Here is a 17,999-nt window from a genome sequence, read left to right on the forward strand (position 1 = left end):
TTATAATTTTTAAATAATTAAATTAATAGTCGAAGATTATTTAAAATTTTTATATCCACATTTTATCTTTATACAATTTATAAAATTTTAATTATCTTACTTTTTAAACTATTTATATATTTAAAATATTAATAAAGCCAATTTATAAACTATTTATATATATTTAAAATTTTAATTATTTAAATAAAACTTTAACTTTTAGTAAGTTATATTTATATAAATTTTAATAATGTTTTTAAATTTCATATGAAAGTATTTAAGAAATATAATATATAATTTTTTTATATAAATATATAATCCTATTTTTAATATTTGTGAAATATAAAGTATATGTTAAAATAAATATATTAAAATAAAAAATATATAACTACTAAATTAGCTTAATTGATTTTGATTTTTAAAATTTTTTAAGAGATTTTGAGTTTCATTCTCTATATCAATACTTAAAAAAAATTATTGAATAATTGAATTGATCAATTCAATCGGGTCCGTTCAATTCGAATTTAATAATTATATTTATAATACTGAATAGTTTAAAATAAAATAAATTAGCTACAAGTAAATATAATACTTTAATTAGAATAAAATAAATTAATATTTACTTATTTTAATAAAAAGATTTTTTTTCAATGATCATATAATGAGACTTCAATACTACAGTAAATACTTAATCAATAGTTCACAATGAATCGAATTTAGGACAATTTGCATATTTTATCTTGATTAATTAACGTCACAACTATTGAGCATAGCATAATTTCAATTTGAGTCATAAAGTTACAACTTCTGTTATTTTTATTTCTAAGTACAAATTATATTATCAGAAAGAATGTGGCTGATCCAGAAGAAAGAAGAGACCAGAAGGTCCGCCATGAGGCTGCAGCGCCAATCTCACAGGATATGCAGCTCCTTCTTCAACAGAAAACATGCCCTTGTCATTAGTCATATCTGTTTTCACAGAGCCAGGACATATGCAGTTGATGGAGAAATTGGGGTACTCTTTGGCTAGAATCCTCGTGTGAGCATTCATGGCTGCTTTTGAGATTATATAGGCTGACAGAAACGTAGGCCACCCCTTGGTTTCTAAAGAATCCTCCTTGAAATCTCTCAGGAATTTACTCAAAATCTCATCTATTCTATCCTCTGAAAGCCTATCAGCATCGCTTAGCACTCCTTTAGCCCATTCATTGGATATATACTGAAAAGATACATAACATATATGACAAGAAACTTGCGTTAAATTATCTACTACTTGAGCTAACTCATGATTTCAAGCCAAGTTCGTCAGTATTGTACCTTCAACATTCCCATGGTGGAAGAAATGTTCACAATCCTTGGAGAGTCGGATAGCTGGAGCAGGGAAATAAGAGCTTCAGCTGTTCTTTTCGCTCCGTAGTAGTTTACGTTGAGGCATTCTTCTGCTAATTCGTAGTTTTGGATCAATACTTTACTCCAAACATTCTGCACATCTTCCTACATAAATGACAAACAACTCGAGTTAACTAGTTTTACTTGGAGCATTTGGCTAAACAAAAGGTAAAGAAGCCTTTGCTAAAGCTTCTTTAAATTGGATCTAATTCTAAACTCGATTATCAGTTTGATGGAGAAAAATAAATCCTATGGGAAGGACTTACCTCGGTTCCAGAAATGCTCAAAGTTGCTAATTTCTCGTAGTCTATCGTGGTTCCTCCAACTCCTGCATTGTTCACCTGTTCAATAACTAGAAGGTATTAGTTTCTTTCCAATTTAAGATTTGATGGCAGTCCAAAGAAAAAAAGACAAAGCAGCACACTCTCATGAAGAAACAAGGAGCTGAAAATGGCCATCTACAGTACAGCCTGCAGGATATGAGGAAGCGGTGTCTCGGACATACCAATATATCAAGTTTTCCAAATTGGGTCTTGATGAATTCTGCCAGTGATGCAATGCTTGCAGTGTCCGTCACATCAAGCTGATGGAAAACCACATGATCAGAGAGACCAAACCCTTTGAGTTTTTCAACAGCTTCAAGACCTCTCTTTTCGTCTCTGGCTGTCAATACCACCATGATTCCATTTGATGCCAACTGTTTTACTATTCCCCATCCGAGCCCTTTGTTTGCCCCTGTAACAACTGCACACCTGACCAAAAAGAAAAAAGATCAGAGGGGAATGATGGGAAGTTTTGGAAATCACATTGATAGCAACTGATTGCTACCTTCTAGTTGATTCTGCCATAGATGATGAGAAATCGAGATATGAGCACCAGGAGAGTAGAACCTGTTCTTAAACGGAATAAAAAAAATCTCAAATTTTACCATTGCATTCTGAGCTTTTCCCAAATCAATAAAATTTATAAATAATTAAAAAACTTTCTAAATAATAATAATAATTATATTGTTTGTTTCTTTAATTCGTTTATTGGAATTTAAGATTCTGATTCCTAATATAAATTAATCCAAGAAGTTCCTGACTGTCTCTCCACAACATCCAACGCCATTGATGACAATTCCTAAATCACTTTCAATTGCTCAAGCAAATCCATCGTAGTAGACACATAAGCTGTGAGGTCTCCAAGAAAACACCTATGGTGGTGATAAATATAATAATTGATTTTATTGTCAGATTCGTATGTCAACAAGTTCCTTAGTCGATGCAGATTAAACAAACTTGGCCCTTTCACTCATCACCGTTTTTTAATTCATCAAAATAAATTAGTGATTGGTTTCGGTTCAAGGTTTAGTGGGATTGAAATCACAGGATTGTCTCAATTCTGGTTTGGTTTTAATCTCAATAAGACTTTGATTTGGTTTTAGTTTTGATCAAATTTAATATTCAGATTTTTTTAAAATATTTTTTGAAAAGAAAAATTAATTTTAAATTAAATGAAATCTGATTTTAATTTGATTTAAGGCTAATTATAATTAATTTTAATTTTAAGTTCAACAAAATCAATTCGATTCAAATTTCAAACTGAACCATAGCCCTTTTTCTTTTTTAGCAGCAAAAAATGAGGGCTCTCAAGGTATGACGGTCATAACCCCTTTTGGCTTAAAGCTTAGGATCACTGATTATTGTCCTCGATTTAACCCTCCCGATATGAAGGACCTATTACTAAATTCGAGATGACATCCTATAAAATTATGAGATGAATCACTAAATAACTTGTTGCCGGCTTTCTTTGGCACTATGAGCAGAGACAATATTTAATCTTCAATGCTGATGCCAAAAATTAAAATCGAGGTGAGACAGGACTATCTCACTAAATTAAACATCAGGCTACCACGCGATAGCCTGGTGGTAACCGAACCATGGCCTGCTCAATAAATAGTCGACTTTTTTCAGATTCTCAGAGTGATATGGAACAGTCCCAATGGGACACGCACACTTGTGAGCTATGTCCAAACGGAAATTACTAAACCAAACAAGACACAACACTTGTTATAATTTCTAATTTAGATAAAACCTATATATATATATATATATATATATATAAAGTTAATATGCCAAAAGATCAAATTAGTTAACATTTTAATTAATAAAAAATTCCATATTTTTTATCTTTTAAATTTTTACACAACAGTTAATGAAAACAATTTTTTAATTTATTTTTTTAATTAATAAGTTAATTTCACCCGTTTTAATAGAAAATTTGTTAACAAACAATTAATTGATTTTATTTCTTTTCTTAATTAATAAGTTAAATTTTCATCCATTTTAGTAAGAAATTCCTCAATTATTTTTAACTGATTTCCTTTCTTTCCTTAATTAATAAATTAATTTTCACTTGTATAAACAAAATTTAAAGAAACAATTAATTCTGAAAAAATCTCCAGAAAATAATTGAAAATATACATGAATCGATGTTGTTGCTGCCAGATCATAGTTCAAGCAGATTAACAAATTCAGAAATTACGGTGGGCTGTTCCTGTTTTCATAACTTGCCCATCTACTTTAAGTTAGCAAATTATGAATTCAGGATAACATAAAAAGAATATTATAGCTAACTGCAGAACTTCATGCCCAAGTTGCAGAAAAATACCCTCCTAAGGAAAGACAATGAAAGGTCAAAGAAGCCTTATTTCTCATGAACAAGAGGGCTGTAAACTGGGAACCACATGTCGCGCGAGATGTATTCCACCGTCTCCTCCTGCAACCAGAATCCGATTAAAAATAAATAAATAAATAAATAAAAATAGATGATACGTTTGAGACATTGTTTTCACAGCAGTTATACACGAGAAAGGCTTATAAACATCCAATTATACGCTGTTCAAAAGAATAGTTAATTTCCTTGTGTCATTCTTATTGCCTTTCAAGTTGCAAATACTAATTATTAGTAAAGGAAAAATATAAATATATGTTTTACAAACGATCTACAAAATGCTCTTAAGGAAAATCATTTAAAATTAATGCTCCCCTGGGTATGTATAATGTTACTTGCCATTTTTTTTCATATAAAAGAAGCGGATGCATTTTTTTATTATAATCAAGGTAACATACTTTAGACATGTTCTTGAGCTCTCTGGGGCCCACATCACCATGTCCTTCTGCCAAACCTTCTGCAACAGCTGCTCGTAAAACAGCAGCACCAACCTCAGCCGTAATGTGTCGAATACTGCATTATGCACAATATGGTATCAATCTACAAGAAAAAAACCATCACATACACACACACAGACCTATTGTGATGATGAAAACTTACAAACAAGCCAAGACAAAATATACCAACTACAAGTTGCAGTTATTCAAAAAATATAAACTACAAAAGAGAGAGAGAGAGAGAGATTGACCTTTTGTTATGATGAAAACTTGTGAACAAGCCAAGACAATATATATATACCAACTACGTCTTAATTAAATGTTTTTTTTTCCCTCTTTATATGCCTAGAAGTCGTGAATGGGGATACTATGATAACCAATAATTAAATGATCCAATCAGATATTGGGTCGTCTGACTTTGGTGGCTTGATAGAAATTTACCAAAAAGTAAATGATCTCATTTGACATGAAATGCAGAATTAAATGATCAGTAATCACATAAAGTTAGACAACAAATTACTCAAAATTAATAACCAGAACCAAAATTTTCACACAATTTTGAAGCCTTCTTTATTATCTTTTCTTAATTTAGAATCAACGGTACTTGTGTCAGTAGTGCCGATGGTAGAATGTGCTGTTGGTAGTGATAGTGATAGTTACCATGGTGGTCCCAGTATCATAGAAAAGGAATGGTTTTCGAAGTAATGGTAGCATGCACATAAGTTGTGGAAATGAGGGTGGTGATTGAATTGTGAGAAACTACTGATAATCTATAAGGAAAAACAACAGAACACAAGTTTTCATCATCCACCTCCAAAAAAGTAATCACTGAGAGCTGGAAATATTACCTATTAACAGATGGATATAATATGCCCCTCTGGATTTCCTCATCTGTCATGTAAGATGCGAGGCTGTAAAAATAATATCATGTCAGCAATTCATTGCTGAAAAAAGTTTTCAGGCCTTTTGATCTCATAAAAAACACAGCACATCCTTCAACTTATCCTTTTCACTTTATAGATACAACAGTGGGCACATGAAAATTTTGTACATAAGTAAGATGCTGCTTTTAAATATCTAGGTCACTAGGTGATATTTTCACTACACAAATGTTTGAGAAACATGACGGAACACAAAATGCTACAGCCCATCTAAGTTGCCCTCACTTCCAACAAAACAATTTGCAAAATCGATCAAGGTACAAATATCGCAATCAATAAGGATGCATGATTGAAACCATAACATTCATTACTAACCCTATAAGATTGGCACATTCAAACATGCAGGGAGTGTATTAAGAACATAGAAAAAAAGAGCCCAACAAGAAAAATAGAACCCAACTCTCATGGTGGAATTTCATGAATTCTACACAATTTCAAGGCAATAAACTTATAAATTATTTGAGAATGCACACCCATTTATCATGATGAGTCAGAGGCCATTAAATCCAACAGTTTCCTAAGCTTTCTTCTACACCAACTATAAAGCTCTCAATTAAAATAGAATAAGTGTGTAGGAGCCAATTGTACAAAAAAATAAACAAATAAAACAAGTTCATTAGCGCAAGGAGCAAGCAGCAATTCATAAATTCTATACCATTCAGCAGCTGCTTGCAACATTTCATCTGTTATAATCCGTGCACCTGAAAGAAGAGTTCCCAAACCAATCCTGACAACAGCAACAAAATATACATAAATGTCACTTTTAAGCATAATTGACAAAAGTTCAAAAATAAAGATACAATAGGAGAATACAAACCCAGGAAACAGGTACATATTGTTTGCTTGATTTACATGCCCTACTTTTCCATTTCCTGCAAAACACATGCATGTTATAAAAAACTTTATACAATAATATAGATGCATTAACAATTAATTTACAAGGGAATAATTATACACCCCACCACACCCCCCCCCCCCCCACCCCCAAGGTAGTAATTCATACTCAGCCATCTTTTACTTTGAAAATAACATTTAATTCTTTTACATTATATGTCGGACCACTGCAAAGTTTGGATCATTTTAATCTGATGGACCAGATTGTCAAGTTTTATAAAAGCTCAAGGATTACATTTAAAAAAGGGGAAGATCAAAGTGTAAATAAGCCACATCTTGGGCGATCCTTTATAATTTTCTCAGTAAAGAACCCTGATAATTGCTTTCATCATATGGTGTCAAAATATCTCCAAACAAGATAAACATCAATAAGAAACAATACCAAGATCAACATTTTCAAATGGGCTTCCACTTGCAAAAACTATGTTTTCTCCAGCATGTTTGAAAGCATCAGCAGCAGTGCATTCAGCTGCTCCAGAGAATACAAAGATGATGTCAACATAAAAAACCAACTGCTGTGTAAATTGCGGAAGCATGCAGGATTCAACAAAACAAACCATTCATTGTAGGGTTTGACATAGCAAAAATTGCAGGTTTAGTTGAATCAGATTCTTGCATGGCCTTGAGGACCTGATTCATATTCCAAGCAAAAATTATATGAAACAAGATCAGGAAATATAAAAATATGAGTTAAAATTAAAGAAATATTTTCTAGAAAACAAATAGTTGATGGAAATCAAAGTTAATTTCAAAAACTAATCTGACTAATGCATCTGTGCTTCTGTCTTAGCAACAAATTTAGTACTTTCTCCAATGCACATGCAATTGCACTTATTTCTCAACAACAAATTTATTCCACTTTCAAAGCAAAAATTTTGGGGGAATGCGTCAAATGCCAATGCCATTGCAACAGAACAAACAAAAAAAAAAGGATTACTGAAGCACATTACAAGGCTCCATTTGGAATTGTGATTGGGATGCCAAAATGTGTTTTTTTTTTTGAAAAGCGTAATTTGAGATGTAGCAGTTCGAAAAAAGCCGTGCAGCTATTTTGGAGTTCTTATGACTAAAACATATCAAATTTAACCTTAAATCAATTTTTAATACCATTTAGCTAACATATTTAAGCAGCTGATTTTCTTAATAACAGCTCTACCAACAATTTCTTTTACAAAAAGGACATAAGACAACATTTAAATCAGATGGCATAGCAAATTATATTGCTCAAACATGATAGCAACATACATATTCAACAAAATTAGACAAATGGAACTCATGAAATAGTGCAGAATCACAACCAGTTGTAGCAATGTGCATTTTTTTCAGCCACTTCTATCAAATAACTATTTATGAAGAAATATGAAATCACAAAGCATGAATAAGGATTTTACCTCCTCATTAAAGATCCCACCAACTCCAGACAACCCAAGAAGCACATGGGGCTTTAACTTTTTAACCTGAACAACATTTATCTCTCAGCAAGCAGAACTCTTACAACTATAAAATGAGCATGCATGACTTTACAAATAAGAAACATAACTCTAAAGTTAAGTAGTTCAAACTAATGCTTTTTGTGCCATAAAATATCAGCCTTGTACTCATTAAGTCTGTGTAAAGGAGCTCTAGGAGTCTTACAACTTCAACTAGACTAGCTCCCTCCCTAAGCCCCTCAACATCTTTTAAGTCTTTAGCAAATGGTGCTGCTGCCGCATCAATGTTTTTCCTCTCTTTTGTGATGAGACCCTTCATTAGAGAAAGTAATAATAATATAAATAGTAGCAACAATAAAAAATATTTCAGAAAAATAAAAAATTACAAACAAGAGGAAATAAATGATACAGAAAAAATCTCATGACATGTATATGAAATGATGTAAAAGTTGATAATATAGATTCCAACTAAGAAGTACAAACTACTTAACGAATACAGGCTAAAAGACATTACTAGTTAAGTACTTAAGTCGATCATCTAAAAATTCATCAGATATGTAATATCATGCATTATCAAGGATAAGGCACCTGCTACCATATTGGAAAGTCAAAAGCGTAGAACCTTACATCTTTATCAAGTAGGAAAAATCGATTCTTTACAGCACCTTCATTTTTCCCAGAGATCCTTGAAACAGCCTCTATAGCCATATTCAGGACGCCAAGTCCTGCACTGTAAGCATTAAAAAAAATGGACAAATTAGCACGTGCAAATAACATAATTTATATGCAAGCCCAGAATTTACATCATCAAAATTGATCTTTTGCAAGTACCTCCCAGCACCAACTACAACTATCTTTTGGTTCACAAAGTCAGACAATGGTTGTCCTTGCGCTCTCACAGTCCCCAGCAATCCTGCAAGTGCAACACCAGCAGTTCCCTGTACATCACAAAGTAAGCACAACTGCCATAACCGCAGAGGCCCTCACGATAGATTGTGGCCCACTGCATTACAATACATCTAATCTAGCAAAATATCACAGCTGTACTCACCTGTATATCATCATTAAACATGCAAAACCTTTTACGATATCTTTGCAGCGTTTCAAATGCCCACTTCATTTGAAAATCCTCAAACTAATAAGATTATCCAAACCACCAAGTTATGGCATGACCAAAACTTATACATAAACACAAAAGGCAACACTTCTTTTAGAAGAAACAAACCTGTACAATGGCCTTGGGCCAACGCGTGAAAACAGCTTCCATGAACTCATCAACAATAGATAGATACTCTTCTCCTTCCAGCCTAGGTTGTCGAAGTCCTAAATCTGTCAAACAGAGTCATGTGAACAAAATAACTTCATAATTTGTTAGGGAGAAACGTTTCACAAGCTCTTAGTCTATCTACTTATTCTCCAATAAAACAAGAAAAAAATTAAACAAAAAGCAGCATGTAAAATTTTACTCACAAAGACGATCCTCGAGTAGCTTTTGATTGTTTGTACCAACATCCAGCATAACTGGTAGTATCTGATCGACATAGATATAGTTGAATAATAGAAGTTATCACAAAATCAGTAGGTAAACCAAGAATATGGGAAAAAGATAAAATCGTTGAAGAATTAAAAATGATATTCAAAGTTAAAATAGACTCCAAATCTTCAGAGTTTTACAGTCATCCAAATCTTCAGAGTTTTATGGCCATATTTTCAGGGAACTCCACTTGCAATACTTATTTATGCAAGCATGATACATAAGCGGAAATAATGGGAAAATTCTACTTGTACAATTTTAGATAGAGCTAAATAAGCCACTGTAGGGAACTATCATTAGGCATCATAGCCACTGGCACATTATTTTATTAAGCATAGTAAATCTCTTGTGTCAGCAGTACAACAAATGTATGAGACGTATGAAAGGCAAATGGCATGAATATCGCATGCTTACATACATACACAGAGAGAATGAGATACCTACTTTCTGTGGGTTGAAACCAGCAGCAGCAACATACATATCAAGCTTTCCAATGGGTATACCAATTCCTTGAACACCAAGGTCACCTAGGCCAAGAATACGACTTCCATCTGTTAGGACTATCATGTCCACCTGCAACATAAAGGGGGAAAAAACCCATTGTATCACAAGTGTGAGTAGAACACTGTCTTTATTACATTGTGTATAATAAAGCTCCCATGTAATAACATGGCAAAGCATCCACAGGTTACTCGAAGTTCTCCTTAGATATGCTTCTATGCTTACAGTGCCATTATAGCAACATGCATAATATAATTTAACCTAAAGTCAGTCCAGGGAAAAAGAAAAGCTAAACTTTTTGGAATAGATATGTGCATGCTGAGAGTAGTCAGATTATGCTTATAAATTCTAGCAACAAATGAATCGGAAAAATCAAATCCCTGCATTTTCCAATGAAATAGAATCTAGATATATCAAGACATAGATAAGTTAAAACCTAGTTGACGATCTAACATTCAAGGACAGTAATATAGTATAGTAATGTAGGAAAAGTTATCCATAGCATTTCTTCCACGGACTCGGTTAGCATTAAAAGAGATAAAGAAAACTTCTTTCTCAAAGACCCTACTTGTCCTTGTCTTCATTTTTCGTGAAAGTAATATGACTCCATTTAGTCCATTTCTTGCAATGGAAAAATAAAATCCCCCATTAAGGAAAATATGGTGACCTTGGGTTTATATACCAAGTGCCTAAACCAAGCTTGAGTCATATTAAGCCATACCATTATAGTTATATATTTAGCATTTTCTGCCATAATGAAAAAGACAATGGACAATTGTGATGAGATGAGTGCATTAAATTAAATTTTTTTGTGCTTTTTTTTTTTTTTTTTTGGGTAATCTGGAGAAGACTAGATTTCAAATTCTTGAATTTGCTGCTCCTCTGGCAGAGCTTATATGCTAAGGGAATGTGTCAACTTCTCTAACAGAATGCTGTTTCTGTGACTCAAAACATCTTCATTTTCCTCATATCAAAATTGCTACTACTTCATATGAAATAAATAAATAGATACCAAAAGATAATAATAGAGATTAAAATGCTTTTGAGTTTTCAACAAGGGAGATAAACAAAAGGGAAATTGCATTTTCTCTACACCGCTCGGTATTGGTTCATAGCATACCTGCTGAGCTGGCCAGTTATAGATCATTGACATCATCTCTCCTTTATCCTTTGCACTAAAATACATTCCACGGGGACGTCGAAATAGGCCTGAATAATTTTGGCATACCAGCCCTACAGTTGGAGTGTATATTATCGGAGCAAAATCCTTGATGTTGTCGATAAGGACCTGGAGAGGAAAGATAACTGAGTCACTTTAGAGTACAATAAATTGTACTAATACCCTAATATATTCAGGCTATAATTTTCCATAGAACTTACTCGATAGTATAGTGTCTCATTCCTATCATGAAGTCTATTCAAGATCCTCCATTTTGCTAATGATACAACACCATCTGGTTGTCCCTGAGTATTTTTCTCCAGCGATCGATATGACTCCACTAAAAATTCAAGTAACAGTACACAATAAATCATTTGATACCAAATTACTAACAACAAATACACGCAATAACAATAAAAGGCATAAACATATAATAAAGCAAAAAGAATTGACAAATGTTATTAGCACAATACTTGAGCAAGAAGTAAATAATAGCTTCAAGAAGGTAGGAATCTAACTTACTAAAACGAGCATATTGCTGCTCAAATGATATAACACGAGGTGGAAGGAGGCCTCGCAGCCCTAGTCGATCTCTTTCAGTCAAGGGAAACCCAGTATCCTGAGAGAGAGAGAGAGCAGAGAAAAGGCTTTGCATGATCAGCACATATAAACGTATATCTTTCTACACTTATGGGCATCATTTTGCTAGTTAAAAATTGGAGGTAGCCCAAAAGATTCATGTAGCACAAGTAACTAGTCCAAAAACAAGCCTCTCCAATACAATCATCAGAATCAGTGATCAACACTGACACTTGAACATCTAAGGCACGAGGCAAATTATTGTGGGCAAATCATCCCTATGGATAAAATTATTGTGGGTGGAACCGCATAAAATTTATAAAATTCAACAATATGAAATATATGTTGCCACTTAAATTTAGTTACCAGCCAAGATTTCACATCAGTTGCCGCTTAAGTTCAAAAGTCTTAGGGCTGACATATAACACATCATAGAACAATTTCTACTACAATTCTCTCATCCTATGTAATTTCACACTCAACTTAATCTCCAATTCAGAGAAGTTGTAAACAAGTGGCATCCAAATCGCTAAGAAACCAAACAAAACACTTCAATAATCATCAATTAAACTCCTTTTGTCTTAGGCGTACCAATTATTTGCTAGCATAACAACAATAAGCAAAAAGAAAGAAAACCAGAAGCAAGGGAACAACCACTTCAAAAACAATGCTACAATTATAAGCTGAAAACCAAAAGAATTGACCTAACAATGCATAACCTTATTGAACCAAGGATCATGGAGAATATCAGCACCACGCTTGTGAACAATACATGGACCAGGTATCGCCGTCGAGAACCTCCGTGATCGGCGCAAACTGGAAGACGCGAATCGCGTAAGTTTCCACATTTTGTGCCCTAAAAATCGAAGATCTAACTAAACGAAAACTCCAAAAAAATTTTAAAAAAAAAAATCAATCCAAAGAAAACAAACTCGAAAATCAATTTCACAGTATCTTAAACCACACGGACTCTCTCGTAAACAGAGATCAGAGAGTGAAGTGAAAAATTGCGTAAAAATGAGTCCACGCCTGGGTTTTATTTATAGGTAGCTCTAGCTCTCTTTTTTTATTTATAATTTTTTATTATCATACAATGGTTTTGGCGACTTTCCTGCTCTGTCTATGGTCTTGTCTGTGAAAGTAGAAGCTGTTGAGACTTGACAGGAAGGATGTTACAGCTGCCCGAATTGCGCGGGCAGTTACAGAACTCAGGCTCAAGAGCCGAAGAGGACGTGCCATCCGCTACCCGGAGAAAATGCGGGCTGTGGAGGCATCAGTATAAGGAATATATGACTTGGGCTAGTTACATGGGTAACGAGTCGAGGATGACTGTTGCTTTGAAGGGTAAATTAAATGAACAAGGACAATTCTTCATACCGAGGTGCTAAATGTAATATTCTTTTTTTTCAAAACAAAGTTTTACAAAATTTTATATTATTTATTTATTACATATTTAAGTAATTTTAATAAATTTATAAACTAAATTATACTACTTCTTTTTAATATATCATGTATATTTAATATTTTTTTTTTTGCATAAAATACTAAATTAAATAAAAACATGTAGCGTGAAGAAGTACTTCTAATTCTTATAGCGGTAGCTGGAATGTCAAGCTGTGGAATAAAAGCTCAACCGCCAAGACTTAATTTGAGGTCCAAAATACTATTGAAATTGATCATTCAATTTATTTTTCTTTTTAAATTTAAACCATACGAGGATGGAAAAAATTAAAATTATTAGTTTGGAAACGATTAAGGCTTTTTGAATCACAAATCAAAAACACTATGAAAAATAAAAGATTAGTAATTTTAATAGCTGTTAGATGTTTTACTAACAGTTAACTATTATATATTAGTTGTTAGTAGTTAATTGTTTATATATTTATTAAAATAGAAGTGTTTGGTAAAGATAGCTGTTGGATTAACTGTTGAACGTAAAAATAGTAATAAAATCTTATTGACTTTAGTTAAAATGCTCTCTCAATCTCTAAAAGCTAAAAATAATAGTTTTTCATAAACCACTCCATCAACTTCTAAAAGTTAGTTGAAATATTATATCACCAAATAGTATAAATAAAAAAATAGTATTTTGACTCTGATCAAAATGCTAAACGTTATCTTAAAAATTATTATCGAATAGAGTTTTAAAATGAGGGCGTGACGGGCACCAATACTGAGTATATTAAAATGAGAGGTTGATAGTGTATGAAGAATAAAATCACAGATTCTTGGGTGCAATTGGGGTAGGATATTGCAAATGTTTGGTGGGGGTTAATTTACTTTATTCTTCGTCTTTAGAGATTAACCTGGGAAGTTCTTTGCATTATTAGATTTTATTCTGAACTAGTCAATAATATGATATCTTTCTATGCTTCCTTCTCATATTCCTTTCCACTTCATCACCTTATATTCAATTATCAAGCGCTAAGCGATTTTTAACAATCAAAATCACATTATTATTATTATTATTAAAATGAATTGAGGTTTGTTTCTAAAATATACTAATCAATAATTTACGCAATAAATTTTTAGGAGAACTTGATACCAAGGCGGGCGAGAATTCACCATTCAATGGACTAGAGTAGTGTTAGTAAAATTCTCAGCTAAATGGAATTTGATTCCAGATGAAAGCAAAAGTGAAAGCAAGGAACTTAACCCCTGCCAATGCCAATGCCATTGTCTCCAGAATTGAGAATACTTTTGCTTTTCCTTCACTTTCCAGTTGCTGAAAACCGAAGTCGTTCACTCAATCTCCACTGCTTTTCGTCTATTTATTGGATTGTCCCCTTTTCACTTTTTTTGTTCCTCTTAAACTTTGTGGGTTAACAGTGGACAGCCAGCCACACTCCGTTTTAAAATCGAACCAGCATAAATCATATTACAATTAATTAAAACTAAATTAACAAAAATCAGCCTTAAATCAAACGAACCAGGCCAGTTCAATTTCGAACCAAAATCAGATTTTAATTCGTTGAATTTGATCAATAGAGAATTAACTCGAATTGAAACTGAAATTGAAAGCAAACTGAAACTGAAACCAGGAAGAACCCCATGGTGTGATTCCAATCTCCATGAGTCTTAAACCAAACCATCAGTTTCGATGCAGAACCGGTGGCTATCCTAGTAGTCTAGTCGATTAATTTCTCCCTGCAAATACTGATTCTCCGAGTCAACTTTATGCCACTAAAAATTTTCAACCACAGCAACACATGGATGAAAACAGCATCAATATCAAAATTGTAACATCAGTTCAGCAATATGAAAAACAAAATAGACAGCAATTTATTAACAATATAATCAAAATCGATAATCCACTCATTAAGTTGTAGATTTAAAGCTTATTCTAGCATATAACTAAAACAAGTGTTGCTCAAATCCGGGATCAAAAGATACAGAGTCTTGCTTAGACACAATGCAAGATAGATCAATTCAACTTCTACTGTCACTTCACTTCGTTGTAGTCTTTAGTACCAAAGTTCTTGCACCAAAGCTGTGACGGAATTGGGCGAACAGGATGATGTGGGCGTTGCTGCAAGAATAATATCTTTTTAGCTGTTTATCATCATCTCAAGAGCACAATAATGGTGCGTGCACAAACAAATTGTGGCCAGGTGATTCAAATTAACTGAGCTAATCTTCCATCAACTCCAACAAACCTCAATTGTATGATAATACAGGGTAATTTGTGAAGGTAATTGGTATCTAATTCCCACAAAAAAAATCCCTAAAGCCCTTTTTACATGCAATAAAAGAATAAATGAAGCATGTTATTCTGTTAATGAGTAGAAAAGGATGCATATGTCCAAACAATAAATAAATCTGAATACAACAAGATAACAGTTAACTTCTTAGTTCTTATGCTTCATCACCACTACTAAGATCAAAAGCAGCATAGGAGAAAGAACACTTACTAGGAATAAAACCAATTTTACACCTAAAATAAATTAAAATTTGAATTTATAAGGGAGATACTTCCATCTCAGTTCCCTCCTCTGCTTAGCAACTACTGCAGAATCAAGCTTATCCTAAAGTTATCTAATATTTACATGGTCATGATATTGGCCCTTACCAGGAAGCGCATCAATCTAAGCTCTAAAGCATGAACCTAACAAGATAATTAAAAACATATAGGCATTGATATGTCTAGCTCGATACCACATATTATGTGTATCCATGCAACAAAAGTTTCCAAATTGAACTTAACACCATAATGCACACACGTGCTGTAACTCCACCCTTCGTCACAGCAATTTGAAACCAATTATATGTCGATATTCATGTCTATCTGATGGCAAGAGATCATTTTAACTCTTATGACACTCTCTCAACAGAATCCAGGAAAGAACCTACCATTCCAAATCAGGCTGCACCACTGACCTCAATCAAGTAGTTCCTTTGCCCTTGAGAGGAAGGGTTAAGGTTGCAACCCATTAGACAAAGATATAAATGGACATTTACATACCATCAATCAATCTTCAATGGTGTACAGACAATGAAAGCATACCAAGAAACTATCAAGCTATCCTGTGACCAAGTTGTCACTGTGTTGAAGAACCAGGGCAGAAGTGCAACCTCTGCGACAGAGGAAAAACCTTGCCATTCAATAACCATTTCATAATCAAGCATGTAGCTTGTAGATTTTAGTAATTTACAAAATAATCTATAGGCTACTTTTACTTTGAGGAGAAATGTCCCTAAGACCACAGACTTATATGATTGATTGTAGTTAAATCAGGTACAATAAGAAGCCTAACCCTAAATATTATGCTACCTTGGCTCTAAACCATCAAAAAGGAGACAAAGATATTTGTTAAGTTGGAAGATCATCAGCCCACTAAAGTTACTGTTAATTTGAGCATTAGTCATTGGCAAGAAACAAACAAAAAGATTTGTGCTATTGAAGGTGGATGCAACAGCATTTCATGGTTGATGTCACCAAACAGGCAAACTGGTGCTCACACATAGGTAGATGAAAACATAGGCAATGATGGTTGTTATAGCAATAGAGTATACTTAGCAATGCTGAAGAAGCTGCATGTGAACTGGTTGGTGGAGGCAGAGATCCCATCATCCCTATGTTGGTGCAGGCAGCAATGCAGTCGAAAACAAGAGCACAGATATAACTCACTAACATAGCTATTCATTGTCTTTAGTTTAACACTTTTCAAGAGTAAGGCTTTATCATCCATACTTGCTAAACTACAATTGAACCCAATACCAAATTACCAATAACCCAATTGAAAAATAACTCCACTTATGTGGCACTGAGCTCAAATAGTTCCAATGCTCGAATTCTGGATTCAATGATTCAATTCCTTCCAATATCCTGAATTTAATCATCGATTAAACTAACTGATGTGATTGTCTAATTAAAAAGTAGCATTTACTATATCCCACAGGCCTCCAAAAAAAGTGAAAAAAAATCAAATATAATGTTACTCTCCTGCATTTTCTCGGCGATTAGACAGAAAATGAAAATAATTACCGGCGAAAAGAGAGAGGAAATACCTCCAGCTCGGCCGATTTCATGGCGATGGGAATGCAGATGAGGACAACGCCGAACATAGCAATGGCGGTGTTGCGACGCCAATGCTTGGGCCTGCAGTATGGGCCACCACTCATGCTCCACACCTTCGCCCTGAAGTCCCCATGGGACCCATCAGCTCCGTGACCGTGCTCTGCTCCTCCTCCCATGTTCGATCGATTTTATTAGTTCACTCTTCGTTATCTCTCCCAATCCTTCTTCGCCTGCGAGAAATGGATCACAAAATTTATGCACAATAAAAAAACCCTAAATCACCAGATTAGCGCAGAGCTAAAATATTTTAAAAAGCAAACAAAAATGCTGGGAAATAAGAGTGCAGAGAGAGAGAGAGAGAGAGAGAGAGAGAGAGCTTAAGCACCTGAGAGGTGGCTGAATAGAGCGGGATCAGTCCTTCACCAGTGGGGTTTGGTCTGGGATCATGGGGAGAAGGTGATAGGACAGTTTGGTCTTTTCAAATCCCTGCACGTGGCAAAGCTAAAGGCACTGGCTTGCTTCTATTTCTGGGCCCGATTCTTGAAATTTAATGGGCTTCAAGTACAATTGATGGTATTTGTTTGGATTTTCAATTTAGTTCACTGGTAGAGCATCTAACCAGACCCGTCAACGGTCTGTTCAAATTTATAATCGGACCAATCTAAATTCTAAACTGATACTGAAATCAGTTTCTTTCCTCTTTTGAGTCAGATAGGAATTAAATTGGAATCAGATGGTTCAATTTGTTTCTTTTAAAAGAGGAAAAAAAAAAGTTAAATGGTAGATTGAATTAAAATCGAAATGAATCAAAGCTGAAATAAAATCAGGATCGAGGAGATTTTGCGGTCCAATCTCGGATCCCTGATTTCAGGAAATGGAACTGGTAATTCAGGCCCGAACCAGTTTGCGCCCCAAAGCCTGAC

General features: G+C 33.9%; 3 protein-coding genes across 4 annotated transcripts; all 3 read right to left on the minus strand.

Moving 5' to 3' along the window:
* Positions 1-712: 712 nt before the first annotated feature.
* On the minus strand, positions 713-2,324 carry LOC110669452 ((+)-neomenthol dehydrogenase-like). Its single transcript, XM_021831134.2, has 5 exons — positions 2,197-2,324; positions 1,874-2,120; positions 1,635-1,709; positions 1,297-1,473; positions 713-1,198 (listed from the first exon to the last, which is right to left on the minus strand). Exons 1-5 carry the CDS (start codon positions 2,214-2,216, stop codon positions 821-823), a joined length of 897 nt encoding a protein of 298 aa, XP_021686826.1. The 5' UTR covers positions 2,217-2,324; the 3' UTR covers positions 713-820.
* A 1,455-nt stretch (positions 2,325-3,779) lies between these two features.
* LOC110669466 (NAD-dependent malic enzyme 2, mitochondrial) lies at positions 3,780-12,886 on the minus strand. Of its 2 annotated transcripts, XM_058142143.1 has the most exons (20): positions 12,491-12,637; positions 12,278-12,374; positions 11,502-11,598; positions 11,201-11,319; positions 10,941-11,108; positions 9,764-9,892; positions 9,256-9,316; positions 9,011-9,114; positions 8,837-8,920; positions 8,617-8,723; positions 8,413-8,515; positions 7,991-8,098; positions 7,747-7,812; positions 6,913-6,985; positions 6,738-6,824; positions 6,279-6,333; positions 6,117-6,188; positions 5,369-5,431; positions 4,482-4,596; positions 3,780-4,128 (listed from the first exon to the last, which is right to left on the minus strand). In XM_058142143.1, coding segments are annotated over exons 3-20 (1,587 nt in total). In that variant the 5' UTR covers positions 11,503-11,598; positions 12,278-12,374; positions 12,491-12,637; the 3' UTR covers positions 3,780-4,056. The 2 variants fall into 2 exon arrangements, with proteins under 2 accessions (XP_057998126.1, XP_021686839.2); XM_021831147.2 differs by having other exon boundaries at positions 12,278-12,886.
* Positions 12,887-14,817: 1,931 nt separating this feature from the next.
* LOC110669465 (uncharacterized) lies at positions 14,818-17,623 on the minus strand. The gene is made up of 3 exons (XM_058142148.1): positions 17,462-17,623; positions 17,067-17,306; positions 14,818-15,087 (listed from the first exon to the last, which is right to left on the minus strand). The coding sequence occupies exons 2-3, from the start codon at positions 17,250-17,252 to the stop codon at positions 15,001-15,003; spliced, it is 273 nt and encodes a 90-aa protein (XP_057998131.1). The 5' UTR covers positions 17,253-17,306; positions 17,462-17,623; the 3' UTR covers positions 14,818-15,000.
* Positions 17,624-17,999: the final 376 nt, after the last annotated feature.

This window comes from Hevea brasiliensis, chromosome 2 (genome assembly GCF_030052815.1).
Source record: "Hevea brasiliensis isolate MT/VB/25A 57/8 chromosome 2, ASM3005281v1, whole genome shotgun sequence".
In the NCBI taxonomy this organism is placed as follows: Eukaryota; Viridiplantae; Streptophyta; class Magnoliopsida; order Malpighiales; family Euphorbiaceae; genus Hevea; species Hevea brasiliensis.

Excerpts from the sequence above, each read along its gene's own strand:
- LOC110669452 (XM_021831134.2), bottom strand. The coding sequence starts at position 2,216 with ATGGCAGAATCAACTAGAAG. Across the intron at positions 2,121-2,196 it reads ATGGCAGAATCAACTAGAAG|GTGTGCAGTTGTTACAGGGG; the intron begins GTAGCAATCAGT and ends CTTTTTGGTCAG. Across the intron at positions 1,474-1,634 it reads TGAGCATTTCTGGAACCGAG|GAAGATGTGCAGAATGTTTG; the intron begins GTAAGTCCTTCC and ends TCATTTATGTAG.
- LOC110669466 (XM_021831147.2), bottom strand. The coding sequence starts at position 12,406 with ATGTGGAAACTTACGCGATTCGCGTCTTCCAGTTTGCGCCGATCACGG. Across the intron at positions 9,317-9,763 it reads CTGGTTTCAACCCACAGAAA|ATACTACCAGTTATGCTGGA; the intron begins GTAGGTATCTCA and ends TATGTCGATCAG. Across the intron at positions 6,825-6,912 it reads GTCAAACCCTACAATGAATG|CTGAATGCACTGCTGCTGAT; the intron begins GTTTGTTTTGTT and ends TCTCTGGAGCAG.
- LOC110669465 (XM_058142148.1), bottom strand. The coding sequence starts at position 17,252 with ATGGGAGGAGGAGCAGAGCACGGTCACGGAGCTGATGGGTCCCATGGG. Across the intron at positions 15,088-17,066 it reads TGAAATCGGCCGAGCTGGAG|CAACGCCCACATCATCCTGT; the intron begins GTATTTCCTCTC and ends TTATTCTTGCAG.